Source organism: Barbus barbus, assembly GCF_936440315.1.
Source record: "Barbus barbus genome assembly, chromosome: 38".
In the NCBI taxonomy this organism is placed as follows: domain Eukaryota; kingdom Metazoa; phylum Chordata; class Actinopteri; order Cypriniformes; family Cyprinidae; genus Barbus; species Barbus barbus.
The window spans coordinates 27,247,562-27,272,666 of record NC_136716.1 but is presented as its reverse complement, the minus strand read 5'-3'; the positions used below and the strand labels follow the sequence as shown (position 1 = coordinate 27,272,666).

General features: G+C 37.9%; 1 protein-coding gene across 3 annotated transcripts in view; it reads left to right on the top strand.

Moving 5' to 3' along the window:
• LOC306858071 (protein transport protein Sec31A-like) overlaps nt 1-23,349 on the top strand; it is a 28,864-nt gene extending 5,515 nt beyond the window's left edge. The window contains exons 6-27 of one of the 3 annotated variants that reach the window (XM_079398452.1): nt 1,000-1,140; nt 1,228-1,370; nt 1,455-1,554; nt 2,502-2,663; nt 2,758-2,910; nt 4,505-4,729; nt 5,577-5,651; nt 6,027-6,113; nt 6,199-6,322; nt 6,404-6,582; nt 7,398-7,524; nt 7,657-7,802; nt 7,882-8,055; nt 14,145-14,276; nt 15,604-15,760; nt 17,781-18,104; nt 18,188-18,226; nt 19,175-19,230; nt 20,997-21,122; nt 21,199-21,318; nt 21,836-21,907; nt 21,988-23,349. In XM_079398452.1, the coding sequence (XP_079254578.1) occupies nt 1,000-1,140; nt 1,228-1,370; nt 1,455-1,554; nt 2,502-2,663; nt 2,758-2,910; nt 4,505-4,729; nt 5,577-5,651; nt 6,027-6,113; nt 6,199-6,322; nt 6,404-6,582; nt 7,398-7,524; nt 7,657-7,802; nt 7,882-8,055; nt 14,145-14,276; nt 15,604-15,760; nt 17,781-18,104; nt 18,188-18,226; nt 19,175-19,230; nt 20,997-21,122; nt 21,199-21,318; nt 21,836-21,907; nt 21,988-22,167 (3,042 nt within the window). In that variant the 3' untranslated portion in view covers nt 22,168-23,349. Of the gene's footprint in view, nt 1-999; nt 1,141-1,227; nt 1,371-1,454; nt 1,555-2,501; nt 2,664-2,757; nt 2,911-4,504; nt 4,730-5,576; nt 5,652-6,026; nt 6,114-6,198; nt 6,323-6,403; nt 6,583-7,397; nt 7,525-7,656; nt 7,803-7,881; nt 8,056-14,144; nt 14,277-15,603; nt 15,761-17,780; nt 18,105-18,187; nt 18,242-19,174; nt 19,231-20,996; nt 21,123-21,198; nt 21,319-21,835; nt 21,908-21,987 lie in introns of all 3 variants that reach the window. The other 2 variants (XM_079398451.1, XM_079398453.1) reach the window with 2 other exon arrangements.
• The last annotated feature ends 1,756 nt before the right edge of the window (nt 23,350-25,105 follow it).

Genomic DNA, 25,105 nt, shown 5'->3' with positions numbered 1-25,105 from the left:
TAGGCACGACCAAAATGTTTCAACACGATTGCAGTGGGATTTTATACAATAGTAGTTGAATTAGCAAGAAGTTAAAATATTCACTTATATTTTAGACTCAATATTGACAGTTTTTGCTCAATTTGGCTGAAGAAAATAGTTGAACGAATCGAGTGAGTCAATGATTCAGTAACTCCTTTCTGAACGAATCTGTTGGATAAAGGACTAAATGACTCACTCATTCAAACAGACATTTGCTGCCACCTACTGGTTTGGTTTCATATTTAAAACTATCATTGCATTTTTCCCATCATTTCTTATTTGTATGTTTAAAAAATATTTAAAACCTTAAACTTATAAAATTCTTTATGCATTCGACATTTTGCAGTGTAAATGCATTTATGGCTCCTGAGCTTCGTCAAGCAGTCTGTAAATATATCTAATGCCACTTCAGATGCAGCTTCTGTTTCCTTTGTTTTTAAGAAACAGTGGGAAATGGCATGTTTTGTTAAATAATACAGCAACTCAATTTCAGTTAATTGTTATTTCTAGCTTTTGTCTAGTCACAGAGCATTTTATTTTGAGTTGTTTTAAGTGAGAGAACATCTGTAACTTTGTCCAGATTGGGGGGATTGTAATGTTTAATAGTTTATGTAAATTATTTTTTTGCATTAAAAAAAAGCATAGATTCTTGTTTGTATATGATGTCAATTATAGTTTTTAGAAAGAAAATCGGTATCGGCCGGGAAAATTGCAATCGGTGCATCTCTAATTATAATGATTGGCTAAATGGGTTAAATCCGTTCTATAAATGAGGTCCCTAAATATTAAAATATGTATTTTATTATTATAATGTTTGGGTTTTGATTAACCTCTTCTTTAAAACCTCTTTCAGCTGACTAAACAATGGGTTATTACCTAAAAAAACAACAATTCTGCGACAGTGTTTTTTCTGGGTTTTTGGATGTTTTTTGAGGGTTTTGTGTGAAGTCTCAGTCCGTGTGTTTGTGCGTGTGTTAGCCGGCGGAGGATGTGAGCGTGGTGGCATGGAACAGTCAGGTGCAGCACATACTTGCGTCCGCAAACCCCAGCGGGAAAGCTGTCGTCTGGGATCTGAGGAAGAACGAGCCCATCATCAAAATCAGTGACCACAGCAACAGGGTAAGAACATGCACACACCCATCAACGCTTGAAGACAGCAGATGACATCAGACACATGTTTTTCACCTGCTGTGTGATGTGTGTCAGATGCACTGCTCGGGGATGTTGTGGCATCCAGATGTGGCCACTCAGCTGGTCCTGGCGTCTGAGGACGACAGACTTCCGGTCATACAGATGTGGGACCTTCGGTTTGCCACCTCACCTCTCAAAGTCCTGGAAAGCCACACAAGGTAGAGATTTACAGAAACCCTGTCAGATTCAACTGATGCCATTCAGTTCAGGTCTCCACAAGCACACTCTTTTCAATGTTCCAGAGGGATTCTTTCCATCTCTTGGAGTCAAGCTGATCCAGAGCTCCTGCTGAGCAGCGGCAAAGACAACCGGATCCTGTGCTGGAACCCAAACACCGGAGAGGTGCGTCAGTCACACCTGCTGCTTTTGAAAATTTCTGCATTTGTCAGACGCTTCTGTCCTAAGTGACTTATATTGCATTCAAAGTATACATATGATCAGTTCATGCATTCCCTGAGAATCGAACCCATGACTTTGATGTTGCTAGCATCATGCTCTACTGTTACGGGTCTCTACTGTGTCCTTTTTATAGGATTGATATTTTGAATCTGTTTTCAAAGATTCATTTTCAGACACTGTGAATAAAAATAAAAAACCTTAGTTACAACTGATCATAGTTCCAATGTTGCTAAATTAAATGTTAAATTGATAATACATTTTTGTTATGCTTTTAAATACTCCCGTGTGCTTCTGTGTGAACGCTCAGTGAAGAGCGTGAATCAATCACAGTCATATCTGTTGAGCGCTTGTTTAAGAATCGGCTCAATAGCGCTCAAATATTAGCGGGAAATTGACATTTTTCAAATTTTTGTGCCGAAGTCTGTACTCTTGACAGCACTAATATAATAAAATCTACATTTTACTATTATTATTACATTATTGTTATTATTTTTGATAGAATAAATAGCATCATAAAATATAATAATATTAAAAACCATAATTGTTTTAAACGAGTTAAGACCTATTTATTTATGATTATATAATCTATAATAAAATCTGCATTTTATTATTAAAACAGAATAAATAACGGTAATAATAAAATACAATTAAATAAAAAAATATATATAATATATTAATTTAATTATTATTTAAATAATTCTTCCAATTAATAATATAATTTTAATATTAATTATTATTATTATTATTTTTAAATAACTTGAATAATTTAAATAATTTCCTCAAACAACTGATTACCAGGATTAATAAAATCATAGAAATCCATTGTTTGTGGGGTCTCTGGATCACATTGCACGTGTATTGACCATCATGCCTCGTGTCTTGTGTTTTAGGTGATTTACGAGCTGCCGACAGCCAATCAGTGGTGTTTTGACGTGCAGTGGTGTCCTCGTAACCCCGCCCTCCTGTCGGCCGCATCATTTGATGGATGGATCAGTGTGTACTCTGTGATGGGAGGACGTCTTCAGCAGCAGCAGCACAGCACAGTGGATCAGGTGAGATAATGATTACCTGCTTTTCTTTGAGGAATGATGATCACATCACTGACTCCTGATGGTTTGTAGTCCACTGGTTTCTCTCTGTCCTTAGATCTCAGCTTCGTTCGACACCAACGACCCGTTTGGAACCGGTCAGGCTCTTCCTCCTCTGCAGGTTCCTCAGCCCACAGTTGAAACCACCATCATCCCTCCTCTAAAAAAGCCGCCCAAGTGGGTACGGAGGCCTGTAGGCGCATCTTTCGCTGTGAGTATTTTAGGGATGTCGAGATGTATGTTATATTTCAAGATGTAACCTTATCTTGGTTCTCTAACTATTTATTCAACAGATCCCACTATGTAAAGATTGATCAACAATTATCTGAACCAATAACTATTAACAAAGGTGTTCCTCAGGGCTCTGTGTTAGCATCAACCCTGTTTTCAATTTACATTAATAATATTTCTCCGGTTATCTGTAGTCAAAAAAACCTATATTCACTTTTATGCGGATGATACCATTCTTTATGCTGTGGGATCGTCATGTGATGAAGTTTTAAAACAGGCACAGGACATTTTTAATATTCAAGAGGCTTTTAATGAGTAATATGGTTTGGAAAAAAACAACAAGGTAATAAAGGCATATCTTTGGATGGGACAAAAATTTAAGTAGTTTCTTCATATAAATATCTCGGAATCTGGCTTGATTGCTCTTTAACTTTTACTAATCACATAACTAATCTTCAGAAGAAAGTGAAATCTAGACTAATTTTCAAAATAGATCTGTGTTAACCACATTAGCCAAGAAATATCTTGTTGAAACCACTGTTTTATCCTTGTTTGATTATGGTGATGTGGTATATAGAAATGCACGTAAAGGTGTTCTGGAATAATTAGATTGTTTACTAATGCACCTTACAGAATGCATCATTGTGAATCATACTCTCTTTTGAATTGGACATCATTGCATGCAAGACGGGAAATTCACTGGCATATGTTTATTTACAAAGTTATGCTAGGCTTATTACCCTAATATCTTCAAAAGTTGCTACAACTTCATATTAATACATATACAACTAGATCATCTAATTGTATTTCCTTGACTATCCCTAGAAAGAAAACTACTTCAATTCAATTCCATTTTATATGTATAGTGCTTTTCATGATACAAATCGTTGCAAAGCAGCTTTACAGAAAATTTTATTAGTGGTTATTAGTGGTGACTATGGCAGAAATGTACAGTAAAAATCATGCAGTTGGTTACAAATTACACGTAATCAAACAGACAGTGAACACTATTAATTGCAATAATTATATGGTTGTAATGCCCCAAATGATTGGAATGTGCTACACAAGCTATTAAAACTAGAGACAAATATTTTAGTCTGTGCATTTAAAAAAAAATGGTAACTCTTTATTTTAGGGTCTCTTAACTAGTTGCTTATTAGCATGCATATTACTAAAATATTAGCCATTTATTAGTACTAATTAAGCACATATTAATGCCTTATTCTACATCCCTAATCCTAATATACCTTAATCCCAATACCTACATTTAACAACTACCTTACTAACTATTAATAAGCAGCAAATTAGGAATGTATTGTGAATAAGTGTTCCCTATTCTAAAGTGTTTTCACCTCAACCTGTACATGCTTTAACTGAGATTTTATTTTTATGTGCCTTATGTGTATTGTAATGTGTGTTTGTATGTCTTTCAGGAGATGTTCATTCTCATGCCAGGATGTTATTGAAAATAAGAACCTGTTCTTGATGACTTGCCTGGTTAAATAAAGATTAAATGCTTTTTCTTTTATGTGATGAACTTCCTGTGAGTCTGTGGTTGCTTCTGTCTCCTCTAGTTTGGAGGGAAGCTGGTGACGTTTGAGAACCCTAATGTGGCTCCGCAGCAGCAGCCGATCCCGCGACAGGTGCATGTGAGTCAGGTGACCACAGAGACGGAGTTCCTCCAGCGCGCGGCTGAGCTGCAGGCCGCTCTTCACTCCGGATCCTTCACCAGCTACTGCCACGGCAAGATCAGCAGCGCCCCGTCTGACGCCGAGCAGGACATCTGGAGGTTCCTCATGGTACAAACATTCACACCAAACTACAACTCTTAAAAGCCTTAATTCACGCTTTGAAGGCCTTATAAAGTCTTAAATCAGAGCCGGAAGTCTTAAATTCATAAAGTCATGGCAATAAATGTTGCATGCATTTCAAAACATGAATATATTGTATCTATTTTTATTTTTTGATACAAGTAGACATCCTTAAATCAGGATACATTTACTAGAGATGCAAAATGTTTAAAAAAAAGATATGAATTCTGAGAAATTTAACAAAATTATCGATTTCAGATACAGATTTCATATACAAATGATTGTTATTATTATTATTATTATTGCTAAATTAAATATTAAAAATACTAAAGAAAAACTTGATACTACTATACTATAACTATTGTAATATTTCACTGTAAAATAAAAGTTTTAAAGAAAAATAATATAATAAAAATGACTATTTACTGTAGCAATACTAATATTTATAACTCTTAATTTTCATGATTTTTGTCACTAAACCATTAAACTTTTATTTATTTGATTAAAACCACAGGGAGTCCTTAAAGCTTCTCTGTTGTTAATAATAATCAGATTCAAGAGAGCATTTGATTAGACATAAAATCAGACAGAATGATGTCTTAAAAAGATTTATGAGTTCATGCATTCCCTGGGAATCGATCCATGACTACGGTGTTGCAAGTGCCATACTGTTTGAGATACCGGAATAAAGAATATAGATAGTCTTATTCATACTAAAAGCCACAAAACTTCACATTTTTGCTCTGAGCACTGATGCATATATCAGTTTCAGATGAAATGCATGACTGTTCCGCTGTGGCAGTGTTTCAGTCGTTGTTCTGTGGTGTTTTAACAGGTGAATTTTGAAGATGAAGCGCGTGTGAAGTTTCTGCGGCTGCTGGGCTTCAGTAAAGACGAGCTGCAAAGGAAGGTATCGCATCAAAATACTGCACTGAACATCCAGATTCATTCAGTAGTCATCATATTAGGGGAGAGTGGGGTAAACTGTGCCAATTTTGACTTAATTGTTCCTATAATAAGGAGATAGTTTGTTCTAAATGCATGATAAATTATGCCATTGTCTAGATTAAGGCAGTGACACCTTTTACGCCACCTCATTAAAATCATTGGAATAATGCATGTTTTTCAGTGAACTGGATGTATTAAGCTCCCATAATGAAAAAAAAAATTGTTCATATGACTCATGCACTATATTCCAAGTCTTCCCATGATGCTTTGTGGGAGAAACAGACCCAAAAGTGTTGAGTTTTGAGTGAAGCTCTAATTCTAACCTCTATTTCTGCAGATCTCTGTGTGTTTGGGAAGGAACCTTCATCCGAACGGTTTAGATGTGAACGATCTGGCTGAGAAGATGCAGACGCTCTCTGATCAGGTGTGTTTCAGCTGCGCTTTAAATCAATGCATGCATGCTAGAAATCTCATGTTTTATTGTATCTGGTGTTGAATCATCTAATCAGAGAGCAGATGAGTCGGGCGGCGCTGCAGACGGTGTGTCCGGCCGTGAGTCTCCAGCTGATTTCTTTAGTCAACTACCAAAGAAAGAGAAAGACAGAGAGCCCTTCCAGATCTCCGTATCCTCAGGTGAGCGTCTCCAAATGACATGCATGTGAATAACGTTCTGATATTGATGTTCAGATGTTAATGGAGTGCTGTGTTAAGCAGATACGGACGGTCTGATCAGTCAGGCTCTGTTGGTGGGGAACTTCGAAGCCGCGGTGGAGCTGTGCTTGAACGACGGCCGTTTCACTGAAGCCATCCTCCTGTCAATCAGCGGAGGGGAGGAGCTACTGAAGAAGACCCAGCAGCGCTACCTGGACCGACAGACCGACAGCGTCTCCATGGTAACCACTCATAATCCTCATCATCTCTTCGTGATGTCACTTTAGTTTCAGATTCATTAGTGGAAACTATATCAGTATTCAGTATTAATATCTCTACTTTAACTGTTATTTTATTTATCGTCTTAAGATATTAACAGTGTTTTTTTTAAACACTGTTTAGCAGATGCTTTTATCCAAAGCGACTTTCAAACGAGGACAATAGAAGCATCAGAATCAACAAAAGAGCAATGATATGCAAGTGCTATAACAAGTCTGTTAGATTAACACAGTACATGTAGCAAGTTTTTTTTTATTTGATAAATTATATAATAAATAAAAAGAAAACCGATATATATATAGAATACAAAAATAATAGAGAATAGTTTTTTTTTTAAGAAAACAAGCAGTTAGTAAATGAATAGAGTGCAAGTCTAAAAGGGGCATCTAAAAAGAAAGAAAGAATAGAATTAGAATAGAAAGTGCTAGAGTTAGAGGGTCAAATAAAGATGGAAGAGATGTTGTGTAGGACTCAGCTGCTCGGATTGAGTTGGGAAGCTCATTCCACCAGAAGGGAGCATTTAATAATGTTAATTAATAATAATTAAAATAATAGTAAGTAGGCAACTTATAATAATCATAATAATAATAAGAATACTATCATTACAAATATTAATAGTATTATTATTGGTATTAGAAAATGTTTATTGTTGTTAATATTCTTCTAATCTTATTATTCTTATTATATTGTTATTATTATTGATACTACTACTACTATTATTATTATTAGTTACAGTATTCTTATTATTCTGTATTAATGAGTTGTTTTTCCTGGTCAGCTGATCTCGTCAGTGGTGATGCAGAACTGGTGTGATATCGTCCAGAGCTGTGAGCTGGAGAACTGGAAGGAGGCGCTAGCGGCCCTGTTGACCTACGCTAACCCCGAGGAGTTCGCTCCTCTCTGCGGTGAGAACCGCACCAGTGTCATCACATATTCTTGATTAGTCTGCTACTGTTGACAGCAGCTCTGAATGCAACTCGTCCAATCAGAGCTCAGAGTCTGGAGTGATTGACAGCTGTGTGTGTGTGTGTGTGTAGATACGCTGGGCACTCGTCTGCAGGCTGAAGGCACAGAGAAGCGCTGTCTGCAGGCCTGTCTGTGCTTCATCTGCTCGGGGAACATCGAGCGTCTGGTGGAGTGCTGGTTGTCGCAGAGAGACTGTTCTTCTCCGCTGGCTCTGGAGGTCACACACACTCACTCTTTCATGCTTATATTGAGCGATTCTGTCGTGTGCTGACGTCTGTGTTCACGTGCATCTGCAGGATCTGGTGGAGAAGGTGATGATCCTGCGTAAGTCGATCGAGCGTCTGCGTAACGGCAAGGTTTGTGTTAAGAGCTCAGCGCTGACGGAGAAGCTCATCCAGTACTCCAGCGTACTAGCGTCACAGGGCAGCTTGAGTTCAGCGCTCCGCTACCTGCCCGACAGCCCAGACCAGGTGCACACACTAACACACATTTATATATTAACAATGCAGATTTACATGTGAGCAGCTCATGACTTCCAGCGGTTCACAGTAAATGCTGCTCCACACAAACTCCATCGTCTGCATGTGTTGTGAGTTTGAGTTGCTTATGGCGCTTTTCCACTGCGTGGTACGACTCGGCTCGGCGCGGCTCAGAACAGCACGACACGGCTCATTTCGGCTCGGGTTGTGTTTCCACTGCAGTTTAGTCCTGCTTTAGAGCGGGCGAGATTATTCACGTGTCCTTATAGTTGTGCCGCCTCTACTGCCGTGACTCCTGAAAAACGTTTTAATTCCGCATCGCTCCATTAAGCTCTCGCTGGATCCGCTCCTCGGCTATCAACGACAGGAACGTCTGTACTTCCTCAGCAGACAACGAAACAGCCGTTATTTTGTTGTTAAAAGAAGGGTGTGCTCATTCAAAACAGTTGCGTTCGATCCTTCGCTGGCTGTGCTGATTTAAATCTAGCGGGTCTGTTGTGTCTCGTGCCGCAAGTTCAATGGCGATTTTCTCCGGCCAATCAGTGATCAGCAGGGTTTACACGTCAGGTTTTGGTAACGGTACGGTACCATGGGACTGTACCAAGTGGAAAACCCCCCAAAAGTGAGCCGTACTGAACCGTACCGTGCAGTGGAAAAGCACCATTATAATGTATGGCGTATGGATGCATCACCATCCTCTGAAACATGTTATGGGAAGAAGCACTTATAAAGCAACAGTTGTCCACAGTAGAATTTGGTTTGTTTTTTCACCAAAATAAATTAGTGTTGTAATTTTTTATTGTTCGGTAATATTGTTGTTATTATTATTATTATTGTTATTAAATGCTTAGTTTTTATTTTACAGTATAGTAGAATTATTGCTTTTTATTTTTTATTATATATATTCTAAAAATATTTGAAGAAAAAATTAAAATAATTATTTTTAAATACTAATCGAAATTTTAGATTTCGATTAGTATTTAATCGAAATTTAAAATTGCAATCGATTGCATTTCGATTGAATCTAAATGCAATCGAATATTGCATTTAGATGGCAATATTATTATTATTGCAATAGCAATATATTTCTTTATTGATTTACATTTTATAATTTAATTTAAAAAATATTAAAATTATAACTATAATACAGTATGGTACAGGAGTGCCCACACTTATTAGTGCCCACAGAAACTCACCGAGATTTACCTAGTGAAAAATAAAATCAATAAATAATAAAATACATTTTTAAATAAATAAATTTTAAAAACTTGAGATATATCTTTATATTGCATTAATTTTAATATATATATATATATATATATATATATATATATATATATATATATATATATATATATATATATATATATATATATATATATATATATATATATATATATATATATATTTTTTTTTTTTTTTTTTTTTTTTAAATAATAATGTTCAATTCTTAGTACCTTAGTACTTAGAACTGGTCCTGTATTTACCTAAAGCAGTGGTTATCAACCTTTTTTACTCCAAGACCGCCTCCTCTCCAAATCAATACTGCAGGTCCAGCCTTTTCTATTCACTAAAAAACCTTTGCATTCTAGTGTTATTACTTTTCAATTACAGGTAATTATTTTTAAACAAAACAAATTCAAGATAGTTTCAAACATTCCGTTTGTCTTTTTTGCAAACATACCTTGCAAATATGTCACTGAAGATATTCTATACAACAAAAATAGATAAAGCTCAATTATACAGTAATTTTAACAAATAAGCAGTAAGTGAACCTGCAATACCAAACAAGACCACAGGGAGATGCCAAAGGACTGCATATAAGCTGCTACAGATCCATTCAGTATCTTTAACAAACTGAACATTAACATTAAGGCATAAATGGCATACACTGTATGGAAGTAATAAAAGCAAAGATATTTTTTTTTTCTTGCACATCTGCATTCTTCTACATTACACAATAATTACATCTTTTCAGGAATTTACAATTACAATATTTCAAGAAAACAGTCATTTTATGGCTGCAACTAAAATAAAGAGCATATTTAGTCTTGGAAAAAAAGCAAAAAGGTATTCCCTGGTTTCCCAGCCAAGTCCAAGCAAGGTTGGTTAATTTTCTTGAGTATTAAACTGTACTGCCTATAATAGCACATAGTTATCTCAGCCATAGTTACTGCCAACTTTTTATGTAATGTCCTAAACTAGAGCTAGTGAATTAAATATTAATGTCATATCTGAAAATACAGAACACACTCATTTTTTTTCTCAGCAACAATGCAGTTCTACAGACTGACCTTTTCTTCTAATGTCGGCGAGACCTGTCTGGCTGGGGATGCACAGTATAGTTTATCAAGTCTTACCTCCCTCAAACTCATCAGCTCTCCTTTCTGCTTCCCTTTCCCAGCTTCGCACAAAACAATTCTGATGTCCATCTACAGAAGCCAATTAATGATCGAGTCAAAATAAGATGATCAATATTATTTAGAGAATTTATGCGCAAAAGGACGGCACGAGTTTGTGTTTTCGGTTAAAGTGCACGATTGCGTCACTTTTACAAGCATGAATAGGTTACTAAGTTGCATATAGACCAGTTATTTTACCACGATTATCAATGTAAATGAATACACTTACAAATAAAGTAAATAATTAAAACTTAAACTTGAGATTTATACTGGGGCACAGCTGATTTATACTGGGGCACAGCAGATTTATACTAGGGCAAAGCTGATTTATACTGGGGCACAGCAGATTTATACTGGGGCACAGCAGATTTATACTGGGGCACAGCAGATTTATACTGGGGCACAGCTGATTTATACTGGGGCACAGCAGATTTATACTGGGGCACAGCTGATTTATACTGGGGCACAGCAGATTTATACTGGGGCACAGCAGATTTATACTGGGGCACAGCAGATTTATACTGGGGCACAGCAGATTTATACTGGGGCACAGCTGATTTATACTGGGGCACAGCAGATTTATACTAGGGCAAAGCTGATTTATACTGGGGCACAGCAGATTTATACTGGGGCACAGCAGATTTATACTGGGGCACAGCAGATTTATACTGGGGCACAGCTGATTTATACTGGGGCACAGCAGATTTATACTGGGGCACAGCTGATTTATACTGGGGCACAGCAGATTTATACTGGGGCACAGCAGATTTATACTGGGGCACAGCAGATTTATACTGGGGCACAGCAGATTTATACTGGGGCAAAGCTGATTTATACTGGGGCACAGCAGATTTATACTGGGGCACAGCAGATTTATACTGGGGCACAGCAGATTTATACTGGGGCACAGCAGATTTATACTGGGGCAAAGCTGATTTATACTGGGGCACAGCAGATTTATACTGGGGCACAGCAGATTTATACTGGGGCACAGCAGATTTATACTGGGGCACAGCAGATTTATACTGGGGCACAGCTGATTTATACTGGGGCACAGCTGATTTATACTGGGGCACAGCTGATTTATACTGGGGCACAGCAGATTTATACTGGGGCACAGCTGATTTATACTGGGGCACAGCAGATTTATACTGGGGCACAGCTGATTTATACTGGGGCACAGCTGATTTATACTGGGGCACAGCAGATTTATACTGGGGCACAGCTGATTTATACCGGGGCACAGCTGATTTATACCGGGGCACAGCAGATTTATACCGGGGCACAGCTGATTTATACCGGGGCACAGCTGATTTATACCGGGGCACAGCTGATTTATACCGGGGCACAGCTGATTTATACCGGGGCACAGCTGATTTATACTGGGGCACAGCTGATTTATACTGGGGCACAGCTGATTTATACTGGGGCACAGCTGATTTATACTGGGGCACAGCAGATTTATACTGGGGCACAGCTGATTTATACTGGGGCACAGCTGATTTATTGCACAATTTTCCACACCACAATCTATCGAACACATCTTTCCAGCAAACATACACTCGTTCACATCCTTCTCTCCACTCTCTGAGGCAGAGGTCTCTAAACTCATCCTTTCCAGTCATCCTACTACCTGTCCGCCTGATCCTATTCCATCTCATCTCCTTCAAGCCATTTCTCCTGCAGTTGTACCTGCACTCACTCACATCGTTAACACATCCCTTCACACTGGAATTTTTCCCTCAGCATTTAAACAGGCTTGTATAGCTCCGCTTCTTAAGAAACCCACCCTTAACCCAACTCTTTTAGGGAACTATAGACCGGTTTCCCTTCTTCCTTTCATTGAAAAAACACTTGAACGAGTTGTGTTCAACCAAGTCTCTGTCTTTCTCACACAGAACAACCTCCTGGACCGTAAACAATCTGGCTTCAGAAGTGGACATTCGACCAAAATTGCCTTGCTTTCTGTTGTTGAAGCCCTAAGACTCGCAAGAGCGGCTTCCAAATCTTCATTACTTATCTTGCTGGATCTGTCTGCTGCTTTTGATAGTCAACCATCAGATCCTCTTGTCAACCCTATTGAGAAAGGGCTTCTCAGGAACCGCACTCCAGTGGTTTGAGTCTTACCCTCTCTGATAGGTCCTTCAAAGTATCTTGGAGAGGTGAGGTATCCAAGCCGCAACATCTAGCTACTGGGGTGCCTCAGGGCTCAGTTCTTGGACCACTTCTCTTCTCTGTCTACATGATATCACGAGGTTCTGTCATTCAGAAACATGGCTTTTCATATCACTGCTATGCTGATGACACTCAACTCTACCTCTCATTCCATCCTGATGATCCGACGATAGCTGCTCGCATCTCAGCGTGTCTAACAGACATTTCTTGCTGGATGATGGACCATCACCTTCAACTCAACCTAGCTAAGACAGAACTGCTTGTAGTTTCAGCTAACCCATCGCTTCATCATAATCTCAGCTTCCAGTTAGGCTCATCTACCATTACTCCTTCAAAAACAGCCAGAAACCTTGGAGTTGTGAATGATGATAAGATTAATTTCTCAGACCACATTGCTGAAACTGCCCGGTCCTGCAGATTTGCATTATATAATATTAAGAAGATCAGGCCCTTTCTCTCGGAACATGCAACGCAACTCCTTGTTCAGGCTCTTGTTCTGTCCAGACTTGACTATTGCAATGCTCTCTTGGCAGGTCTTCCAGCCAATTCTATTAAACCTCTACAATTAATCCAAAATGCCGCTGCAAGATTAATCTTTAATGAGCCGAAAATAACGCACGTCACGCCTCTGTTCATCAATTTGCACTGGCTACCAATAGCTGCTCGCATTAAATTCAAGGCATTAATGTTTGCTTACAGAACCACCACTGGCTCGGCACCCCTTTACCTAAATTAATTACTTCAGACTTATGTGCCTCTAGAAGCTTATGTTCTTCAAGTGAACGCCGCATTATTGTACCATCCCAAAGACACACAAAAACACTTTCACCGACTTTTTCATGAACTGTTCCCATCTGGTGGAATGACCTGCCCAACTCAATCCGAGCAGACGAATCCTTACCCATCTTCAAGAAACGGCTAAAATCTCATCTGTTCCATCTTTACTTGACCCTCTAACTCTAGCACTCTCTATTCTCATTTTATTTTATCTATGTCTTTTTAATTTTTTTTTTAAATAATATAAATAAATACTAATAATAATAATTATCTGTGCTGTATTAGGCTAACTGAGACTTGTAATTGTAATAGCACTTGCACGTTGTTGCTCTTTTGTTGGTTTTGACTGCTTCTCATGTCCTCAGTCGCGTTGGATAAAAGCGTCTGCTAATTGACTAAATAAATGAATTAATAATGATTGTTATTATTTTTAAAATGCAATATTATTAGTAATTTATTTGTTTTTAATTGAATAAAATAATATTTTTTGTGTAAAATATTTTTACTATGGTAATGTTTTTTTATTAATTTAATTTTATAATCTAATGAAATGTGTAAGATTTATAATAATAATCATTATTGTAATTATTAAATACTCCCATTGTATTTTACAGTACAGTAGTATTATTGCTATTTTAAAATGTATAGTTTAATAGAATGTGTGTGTGTGATGTGATGTGATGTGATGTGGGTGGTAAGTGTGTTCTGTATGTGTTTGTGGTCTAGGCTGGTGTTCGGATGTTGAGAGAGCGACTGACCCATGCCAAGGGTGAGATCCTGCAGAGACCACAGCCGTCTGCACCAGCAGGAGGCGCTAAAGCACCGGCAAACACACACACTCCTGCAGCACACACACAGGTGAGACACAGCTCAAAAACACACACACACACACTCCTGCAGCACACATACATATAGGCTATATATATTATAGGCTATAGACAAAATTTTATATATATATATATATATATATATATATATATATATATATATATATATATATATATATATATAAGCGCACACACACAGGTGAGACAGCTCACACACACCTGCAGCACACACACAGGTGAGACGCATGATCTGTGTGTGTGTGTGTGTTTAATGATGCTTGAACTCCAGTGCTGTCTGTCATCCATCCAAGTCTCCCATCTCTGTCTGTCTGTCTGTGATGATGATGAAGTGCACGCCGTCCGCTGATGATCAGCAGAGATTATTTGCTTTCTGATGGCCTTCATGAAGTTGTGTGTCTGCTGTTGTATGTTGTGTAAGTCGCGGCTGGCGCACAGTGTGTGTCTGCTGTTTGCACAGAGGTGTCTCGTCTGGTTTACAATGCGTTCTCATGCGGCATCTGCATGTTTCCTAAAGTGTGTTTTGTCTTTAGGGAGTTTGTGTTGAAACAGAATAAGGTTATAATTTGATTGCGAATGACATTTTGACAATTTCTTAACCAGTGTCATTTTAGTTTACTATATTATAGTATATATTCAAATTTTAATTTAATAAGTTTTCATTTTAACTTTAGTTCAATTTGATGTGCTTTTGTTATTTTTATGTGTAAAATAAAAGATAAATAGAAATAATTGTAAATAATAAAGTAAAATGATTAAATAACGATGAAATAAAAATAATAAAAAAATTCTATTTAGCTTAATTTAATTTGGTTTTAATAAAAAAAAAATATAAATTCTTGATTTGTTTTTAGCTTTATATAAAATATTTGTATTAATGTTTATTTATGTTTAGTTTCAGTAATTTTAGTACATCTTAAACTTATTTTTTCAGTTACATAAATTGTTTTCAGAGTTACTAATTTTAAACACTAAATTAAAGGTAAATATAAATATAAACAAAAATATATAAAATGTTCCTATTTAAGTTTATTTTTGTTTCAGTTTAATTTGGGTAATTTTAATACTTTATCTTAAAATATATATTTCAGTTAGTTCTCATTTCATATATATTAAATTTTTTTTAATAACAGTTTTTGATCTGATATGTTTTATTTTATTTCAGCTTTATTTAAAATGTTTTAGTAGTTGTAGTTTTAGTCAACAGCACTGTAATAACTGGCAGTAGCTCTACCTTGAAGGGCTTTTCTTGTTCATATCATATATTGGATGAGGTTAACCAGTAATCCAGCAGTTATTTAGGTGCTGTGTGTTGATGAGTTGTTATAATGTGTGTTCAGGGGCCGTACGGATCCGCAGCTCCTCCTCAGATGCCTCAGCTCGCGCAGCAGACGATGCCCCATTTCTTCACTCCTCAGCCGTGGCCTGATCCTGCTGCTGGAGCGTCACGGTCCGGCCTGAGACCCGTCTACCCACAACACCCTGCCACCGCTCCGGGTACCTGTCAATCAAATCTCATTCATAATATACACCAATCGTTCAAATACTGATGTGTACTGTTCAAACGTTTGGGGTCGGTGAGATTCCTAAAAGAAGTCGCCAAAGCTGCGTGATCAAAAATACAGTACAAAATTGTGAAAAAATATTTCAATTTAAAATAGTGGTGTTCTGTGTGAACATCTGTTGAGATGTAATTTATTGCTGTGACCAAAGCTGAATTTTCAGCATCATTACTCCAGTCTTCACCCATTTGTACAGATACAAGGTTTGACTACACTGACCGATTAATCAACTGAGAACTGAAATGGTGCTGAACTTTAAAAAAACAAAAACAGTACTGAACCATACTTTTAAAATGGTCTAAAAATATTCATATTTAATATAAGTTCTATTTTAATCATCAGGCCTGGGAGAATGAATGAACAGACACAGAGAGTTGCACAAAGCATTCTTAAGTTTATTCAGGAAGATATAGTCATATTTATACAAGCAGCATCAGCCAATCAAAGCATTCAAGAGTTATACGGTCCCTTATGTGGATATTGTTGACTATAAGGTGTAAGTAGGATGTGCATATGTATATGTCTGGCTGTCTGATGCACTGTTTCAGTTCCTCTATAGAAATGGCATCAGAGAATGAAGTGCATCTGTTTGAGAGATCAAAGGACAGAGAGTGAAGCCTCCAAATAATATTAACACGCATGCAATTTGAAAATGTGAAAAATGTATGTTAGAGTGTGAAATTAACACTCTGAGGAGCAATACCTGTACAGCTTTTATTATACAACTGCTTCAAACTTTGTCAATCGGTCGACCTTAGTGTCACATGATCCTTCAGAAATTATTATTATTATATGCTGATTTAACTGTTTTATACTAATGAACGTCTCAAAGTAATAATAATAATTAAGGAATATCATACAACCAAGACATTTTTTCATCCATGTTTTATTTTATACAGTTCTGTTGTGCTGCATCAACAAACAGAAGTGCAGTGTTTTGTTGTAAATTAATCAAATCATTTTTTTATTTGTCACATACATAACATGCATATGCAGTGAAATGCTTTTTACAACTACTCCATTACATAAACATTAAAAATAAGACATTTTAAAGTTAAAGAATAAATATACCGTATAGAAATATAATAATTTATAATTTACAATATAACACAAATTTACAGTAAATATAAGTAGAGTAAATATACAATGAAGTGCAGCTGTAGATGTGCAAATTGACATATAATTATATTTTCAATTTGCATTGTAAAATATTGATTAAATTGTTAAAATGTTATTAATTCATTTCATTACGCACCATTTTGGTGATACAAATATATTATATTATAAAACAGAATCGAGAAAAAATAAAACAAAACACTGAATTTAGAATTTAAGAATCAATTAATTTAGAATTAAATGTCGATTGAATTTAGAATTCAAAAGGAAATGTAAAAAGTAGCTACTTAAGTGATGTTCACATTCAATCTCAAGGTCTAACAAACATGTGGAAGCATTTCCTTCCCCATTGATAAATATCATTATACATATTGATATCGTATGATATGGAAAAAGTTAATATGGAAAAAGCAGTCATCAGTAACACAGGTATATTTATAGCAATAGCCAACAATACATTGTATGGATCAAAATTATACATGTCTCTTTTATGACAAAAATCATTAGGATATTAAGTAAGATTAAGATATACTGTAAATATATCAAAACTTGATTAGTAATATGCTAAGAACTTCATTTGAACAACTTTAAAGGAGATTTTCTCAATATTTAGATTTTTTTGCTCCCTCAGATTCCAGATTTTCTGATAGTTGTATCTCAGACAAATATTGTCCGATCATAACAAACCATACATCAGCTTATTTATTCAGCTTACAGATGATGTGTGAATCTCAATGTAAAAAAAGTGACCCTTATGTCTGGTTTTGTGCTCCAGGTTCACATACAGTATGTGGACACACTTTAACCATTTGATTGTGATGTTTGTTTGTTTCCTGCAGGCTTTGCTCCGTCTCAGCCGTTTGCTCAGTCTGGAGCTCCGATGGGTTTCATGTGTGGCCCGTCAAGGCCCTCCTCCAGCCTGTCGGGGCCCTCAGGGCCTCCCTCCTCTCCTCCGGGCCCCATAATGCCTGCTCCGCCAGCCCCAGGCTTCATCTTGCCCACGTCTCTGCCAGGCGGCCCGGTGCCCTTGTTTCCGGCCGCTCCTCACACACAGGCTCCCGGTGGGGCCTATCCTCCTCTCGGAGCCGGATATCCTCAGGGCGGCCCCGGAGCCCCGGCGGCCAAGAACTTCAGTGGTGCCGGTGTCCCAGCTCCTCCGACAGGTACCTGCAGACGTCTGGAGGATCCGCTGAACACAGCCGTGTCTCATATGTGTATTTATATTGATCTGCTGTTTGATTTCCAGGATATTTCCCATGGCTGATGTGCCACACAGAAGATGAAGGTGACAGGGAGAGAGGTGTGTGTGTGCGTTTTTGTGACAAATGAGGACATAAATTTGTATAATGACACAGGTGACAGGTATTACTAGGAGAAGGTGACTTATTGCCCCAAGTCCCCATTTTTCAAAAACGCTTATAAATCATAGAGTGAATGTAAAGTAAAAATGCACAGTCTCATGTGAGGGCTAAGTTTAGGTGTAGAGTTGGTGTAGGGCAATAGAAAATACGGTTTGTGCAGAATAAAAACCATTACACCTATGGGATGAACCCACTTGTCACAAAAACAAACGTGTGTGTGTGTGTGTGTGTGTGTGTGTGTTTAAGAGGGACAGCAGCAATCCAAACTTGGCTCTTCTAATATTTAATGCTGACTGATTACAAGTCATTTGCATATTCACACACTGATCATGTTGTGCTTCCTGTGTGATCTCCCTGAGCTTCATGGGTATTAATGTTTGTGTGACCTCTCAATGCTGGTTAGAACTTTGCTTTGTGAGTTTTGCATTATATAATTATATAAGCAGACTAAGAAGTGTCTACACTAATGTTCAAATATTTACAAGGGTTGGTAAGTTTTTTTTTTTTTTTTTTTTTTTGTTTGTTTTGTTTTTGAAAGAAGTCTCTTTTGCTCATCAAAGCTGCATGTATTTGATAAAAAATACAAAAAAAAAAAAAAAATATATATATATCTATCATAAATCTTGTAGAATCTTACTGGCCCCTAAACTTTTGAATGCTAGTGTAAGTCAGACAGCTAGAGAAGCTACAGAGACACTTAAACCACTCTCACACACGTCTGTAAAGATGCAGAGGCGTTCAGACATTTCTAACTGTGCCTTCAGTGTCTAGGTATGTTTTGGTGCTGCTGTATTGATGCATGTTTCTATTTAAACGCAAATATATGTTTTGGTGACTAATCTGCTGTGATTGTGTAAATATTGTCTCTTCAGGTCAGGACGGGTGGAACGACCCTCCGGCTGTACGCACAGGACAACGCAAGAAAAAGGTATCTATAATTTGCATAATGATGTTACTAATAATTATGCATTTAACGGGAAACAATATGACCTGTTTTCCACTGACATGATGCTGCGTCTCAGTCTGGCCCCGTTCTGCACGTTTCTACCAAATAAACATTCACATTTATGCATTTGGTAGATGCTTTAATTCAAACCAACTCACATCGTATTTAAGATATACATGAGTTTGTGCACTCACTGGGAATCGAACCCATGACTTTGGTGTTGCAAGCACCATGATCTACTCTCTGAACTTCAACAAGAAATAAGATGAGTGCTACTTTATCTCGTCTGTCTGCAATAAAATTATTTATTCACAAATATTGCACACAGTTGCATGAATCATGTCAAATGTCATATCACAATCCAATGATTGCATAAAAACCCTGAAGTACTTTAAATGTTGAAATATGTTCCCCAAAGTAGAAAACAACAATTATGTCCAGTAAAATTATTTACAGTGGGAAAAAAATTATATTGTCCACTGACAAAGAAATGATCAGTCTATAATTTTAATGGTAGGTTTATTTGAACTGTGAAAGACAGAATAACAACAACAAAATCCAGAAAATGCATTTCAAAAAAGTTATAAATTGATTTGCATTTTAATAAGTGAAATAAGTAATTGAGCCCTTCACAAAACATGACTTAGTACTTGGTGGCAAAACCCTTGTTGGCAATCACAGAGGTCAGACGTTTCTTGTGGTTGCCCACCAGGTTTGCACACATCTCAGGAGGGATTTTGTCCCTGACTCTGCAGATCCTCTCCAAGTCATTAAGGTTTCGAGGCTGACTTTTGGCAACTTGAACCTTCAACTCCCTCCACAGATTTTCTATGGGATTAAGGTCTGGAGACTGGCTAGGCCAGGACCTTAATGTGCTGCTTCTTGAGCCTTGGGTGTGTGTCGTGGGTCATTGTCATGCTGGAATACCCATCCATGACCCATTTTCAATGCCCTGGCCCTGATGGTACATGGCCCCGTCCATCATCCCTTTGATGCGGTGCAGTTGTCCTGTCCCCTTAGCAGAAAAACACCCCCAAAGCATAATGTTTCCACCTCCATGTTTGACGGTGGGGATGGTGTTCTTGGGGTCACAGGCAGTATTCCTCCTCCTCCAAACACAGAGAGTTGAGTTGATGCCAAAGAGCTGGATTTTTGTCTCATCTGACCACAACACTTTCACCCAGTTCTCCTCTGAATCATTGGCAAACTTCAGACGGGCTGTACGTGTGTTTTCTTGAGCAGGGGGACCTTGCGGGCGCTGCAGGATTTCAGTCCTTCACGACGTAGTGTTACCAATTGTTTTCTTGGTGACTATGGTCCCAGCTGCCTTGAGATCATTGACACGATCCTCCCGTGCAGTTCTGGGCTGATTCCTCACCGTTCTCATGATCATTGAAACTCCACGAGGTGAGATCTTGCATGGAGCCCCAGTCCGAGGGAGATTGACAGTTATTTTGTGTTTCTTCCATTTGTGAATAATCCCACCGACTGCTGTCACCTTCTCACCAAGCTGCTTGGCGATGGTCTTGTAGCCCATTCCAGCCTTGTGTAGGTCTACAATCTTAAATAAAATAAAATAGGCAAACAGTACACAATGTACTATTTATGAAAATGGACAGGTTATGTATTACATTATTGTTCAGGTCTCAGGTGCAAACATGGTCCGGTTGAATGTTCCATACCTGCCTCGAGAGTCATTGAACTGTGTGTGTGTGTGTGTGTGTGTGTGTGTGTGTGTGTGTGTTCAGCTGCCAGTGAACTACACTCCCCCTGCTCCAATCACAGCACCGGTGATGGGTTTCCCGGCGGAGGCTCCTGTTCCTCAGGATCGGGTCCAGGTGCCACCTGGAGCCCCTCAGGAGCCCAGCGTACAGGTCAGAGGTCATCATGTCAGAGCCCAACAGATGAGCTTGTTTTTCATCTTATTAAGTGTGTGTGTGTGTGTTCTAGTCCCTACAGCAGTTTTCTGCCGAGCACGTGGAGCGGAGGGAAATCCCTGCTGAACACATGATCCTGAAGACCACCTTCAGCAGCCTGGTGCAGCGCTGTCAGCTGGCCGCCGCGGACCCGGTAACACACACACACACACACACACACACACACGCGAGATGCACACGAGACACATTGCATGCAAACTTTCCGAGAGCTTTCTCAATCTGGCAAACTCTAATCTGACTGGCTGGCTTTATGTAACCGTCTGGGGTTGTTGCACAGGTTCATATCTAAGTTTTTGTGCAAGCAACATTAAGAAAAGTTTTCTTCACAGAATGTACTATTGTTTTGTTTGTTTTATTCTTTTGGTTTTTTGTGTATTAATATTAAAAAAAATACAACTTTTTAAAAAATCTAATCAAAATCAGGGACGTCCAGCATACGTATCTGAATTAAAACCACATTTGGAAGAGTTTCATAACGGTTGCGAAAAATCAGGACTTTGTTTTTACACGTGTGCAACCAATCTGTGTCTGAACAATCTGATGCCAATGTAAATAAAGTCTCTTCCTGTGTAAATGGGCAGATTTCAGACTAGAATAAGCAGCAAACTGAACCTGGACGTATTTATTTAATCTATGATCTTCTCTTGCAGCAAACGAAGCGCAAACTGGACGATGCGTCCAAACGTCTGGAGAGTCTGTATGACAAACTGCGAGACCAAATGGTGAGTTGAAGATGTTTATTCCCGTCTCTTCAGTCTCTAATCGTCCTAATAAACCTCTCCCGTGTCCTGCCACCCGTCAGCTCTCTCCCAGCATCCTCGGCGGCCTGCACGAGATCGGTCGCTGCGTCAGCGCCCGCCACTATCAGCAGGGTCTGGAGGTTCACACGCAGGTGGTGAGCAGCAGCAACTTCAGCGAGATCTCTGCCTTCATGCCCGTCCTCAAAGTGCTCATGACCATCGCCAACAAGCTGGCCGTGTGACTCCAGCGCTCGACAGCAAACACGGCAGATCCAGTTGTTTTGATCTGTTGCTGATCTGTGCTTTAAGAATGAATGCAGCGTTAATATTCCACCGCTCCTTCCATGCAGCAGGCCTTATTCATTCCACAACACGCAGAAGTGTTCATGTAAACATTCATTAATTGCATTGAATTGAATGCAACCATTTGCCTAAGAACAGGCCTTAAAACAAGCAGAACTAATTTGCGCAAACTGTCGCATGTAATTCAGTGTCAAATGTTTTGTCATGAAACGCAAGAATGACCTTCTGTGCGTAACTGTTTGTAAATTGTGTTGAATAATTGAATGCAATAGTTTGCCTAAAAATAGGCCAAGCAGAACAAATTTGTATAAATTATTGCATTCAGTTCAATGCAAGAATGGGTCTTTTTTCGTGAACAACAAGCAGAACGATTTTCTGTGCATTAAAGAAAAAAACATTGTTTCGTAAATTGTCTTGAACTGAATGCAACCGTTTGTCTAAGAATGGAAATTAAGCAGAAGTTAATTCTAAAATAATTCTTAGGTAACTTGCATTCAATTCAGTGAGAATCTACACGAGCAGAACGACTTTCTGTGCGTCGTTGTTTGTAAAACCATTATTGTGTTGAATTGAATGCAACGGTTTGCTTTAAAAATAGGCCTTACAACAAGCGGAACCAATTGTGGAAATCATTTTTGTGTAATCTGTCACATTCAGTTCAAAGTGAGAACGGGCCTTTGTCGTGAAACACGAATGCATTTCATGAATGAGTGTTTTTTAATATGACGAGACTTGAGACGCTGTATGTAGTTTATTGGTCGTGATGATTGTTAGTGGACGAGCTTCATTACTGACTGACTGTTGAAGTCCATATTTTTGATTGGATTTGGTTTGTGTGAAGGCTTGTTTTCTATTGCACTAGCTCCTACAGAGGTTGATGCTTGAACTGCATTGCTGTTTCTCTTCCAAACACTCCTGTAGAAAAGCCAGAGCTTCATTAGATGTTCTTCAAACCATTGCAACAAAGATGAATGGCACTGAATCTGTAAGACTGTGTGATGCTGAGGAGAGTGGGAATCTCATGAAACCTGGCGAGAAAGTGTCCAGGTGATATTTCACCCCAAAATCAATGAATAAATTCAAGAATATAAGAAAAAAATAAAAGATTTTTTAAAAATGTCAACTCTGTTAAATTGTCATTAAACATTAATGCTCCTAAAAAATACTCTTATTTATTGAAAATGTCATTTTTCAAGTGAAATATGACCTAAATATGTCTTTGACAAGTTTTGTGAGATTCTTCAGTAGCCTACTTCAACAGAGCAAAGAAACTGAATGTAACGGAGCAGTTAACCTGATTTCATCTTTTTGACGTGTTTATGTTCTGGTAATGAATCTGTCTGTGAGACAGTCTGTGAATCTGTGTCTGTGAGCATCATCAAACCAGTTCATTCTGAAGGTCGAGAGTGAAACTCTTACATGCTTCAAAACACTTGAAGAAAAATATACACAACTTTCAGAAATGCTCAATGTGTCACAGCTATTTCTTTTAATGTGCAACTTTTTTTAAAAGTTCAGTTATATTGTTTTTAAGGGCATATCAAGCAATTAAAGAATATATATATATATATGCATACATAGTTCTTTAGAATAATAGTTATTTTTGTGTTGGAATTGAACAGATTTAGTTTCAACACTCCTGTTTGTCATTTGAATGAACCTCAAAACCTTGATCTGATGCAGGTGTGGAGGAACATTCAATAATTTGAAGGGACAATAAGTTTGAAATTACACTTTTTTTTTACATAAATCATTGGGGTCAGTAAAAACAATCTCGTCAAAACAGGAGGGTTCAAACTCAGTTTGCAGTTCTTAATGGTTTGATTTTGGGTTTATCCTGTAGAGGGCGAGAATGAAGCTATTCTAAAATTCATAACATCCCTTATCAGGCTTTATCTTTCATATTTTTCTTTATTTAAAAGCAAGATGCATTTTACTCCATGTATAATCAATACTAAAATCTGCAATTTTATCATGTGAATTGAGCCAGACCATCTTATTATTCCAAAAAATTAATAATATACCATTAGATATTTAAAATATTTCATATATGTAATATTTATTAACATAAACATTAACGTATCAAATTCAGGAGTTGTATTTGCGTTTGCATGTGTCGCACTTTCATTACTCTATTTGTACAAGTTAATTGCGGGTTTTCCTGCTGGGTTTATTATGTATGACATACCGACTGAGTTTCCTTATGAAATGAATGTGACCCTGTGAACCACATCGCAGTCGTTAATGTCTCATTTCAGCGCTGCTGTTATAATTTCATCAGTACATTTGAGAGGCGCTCGCTGATTGGTCCAACGGGGTCTTACGGCGCTGCTGATTGGCTCACGCTGATCTGCTGTTAAAATTCCCGAGATGTTGTGAACTGTTGTAACCTTTCGCCATGATGATGTAACACATCAATGACCGAGAATAACACCGCGCTGCGGTTCTGGTTCTGGATCTGGATATTGACACCAGGCCAAATGACACTAAAATATTTATTAGTTAATAATTCCATTTATTGCTGTAGCCTTTGACATCATATAATAACCTTCTGTTGTTTATCGTCCCTGCTCCCCAGTTACATAATTTGAAATACCTGTAAAATCTGAGAAATATTTGATTTATTTATTATTATTATACTTATTTGTTAAACTCAGTCTGTATAAAACGAGCCCGTAGCCGTATGTCAGACTCAGGGCTGTTGTGCAGTGGCTGTGCCTATTCAGCAGTCTGGATAAAATGAGTGAATGAATGGCACAAACACAGAGAGAATGAGACAAGTACAGACATGGAGTTCATAATTATGACCTGAGAAAATAATGCACTGTAATGTACAGCAGGAATCGCACACAAGTCTTCGCCTGAACTCACAGATTT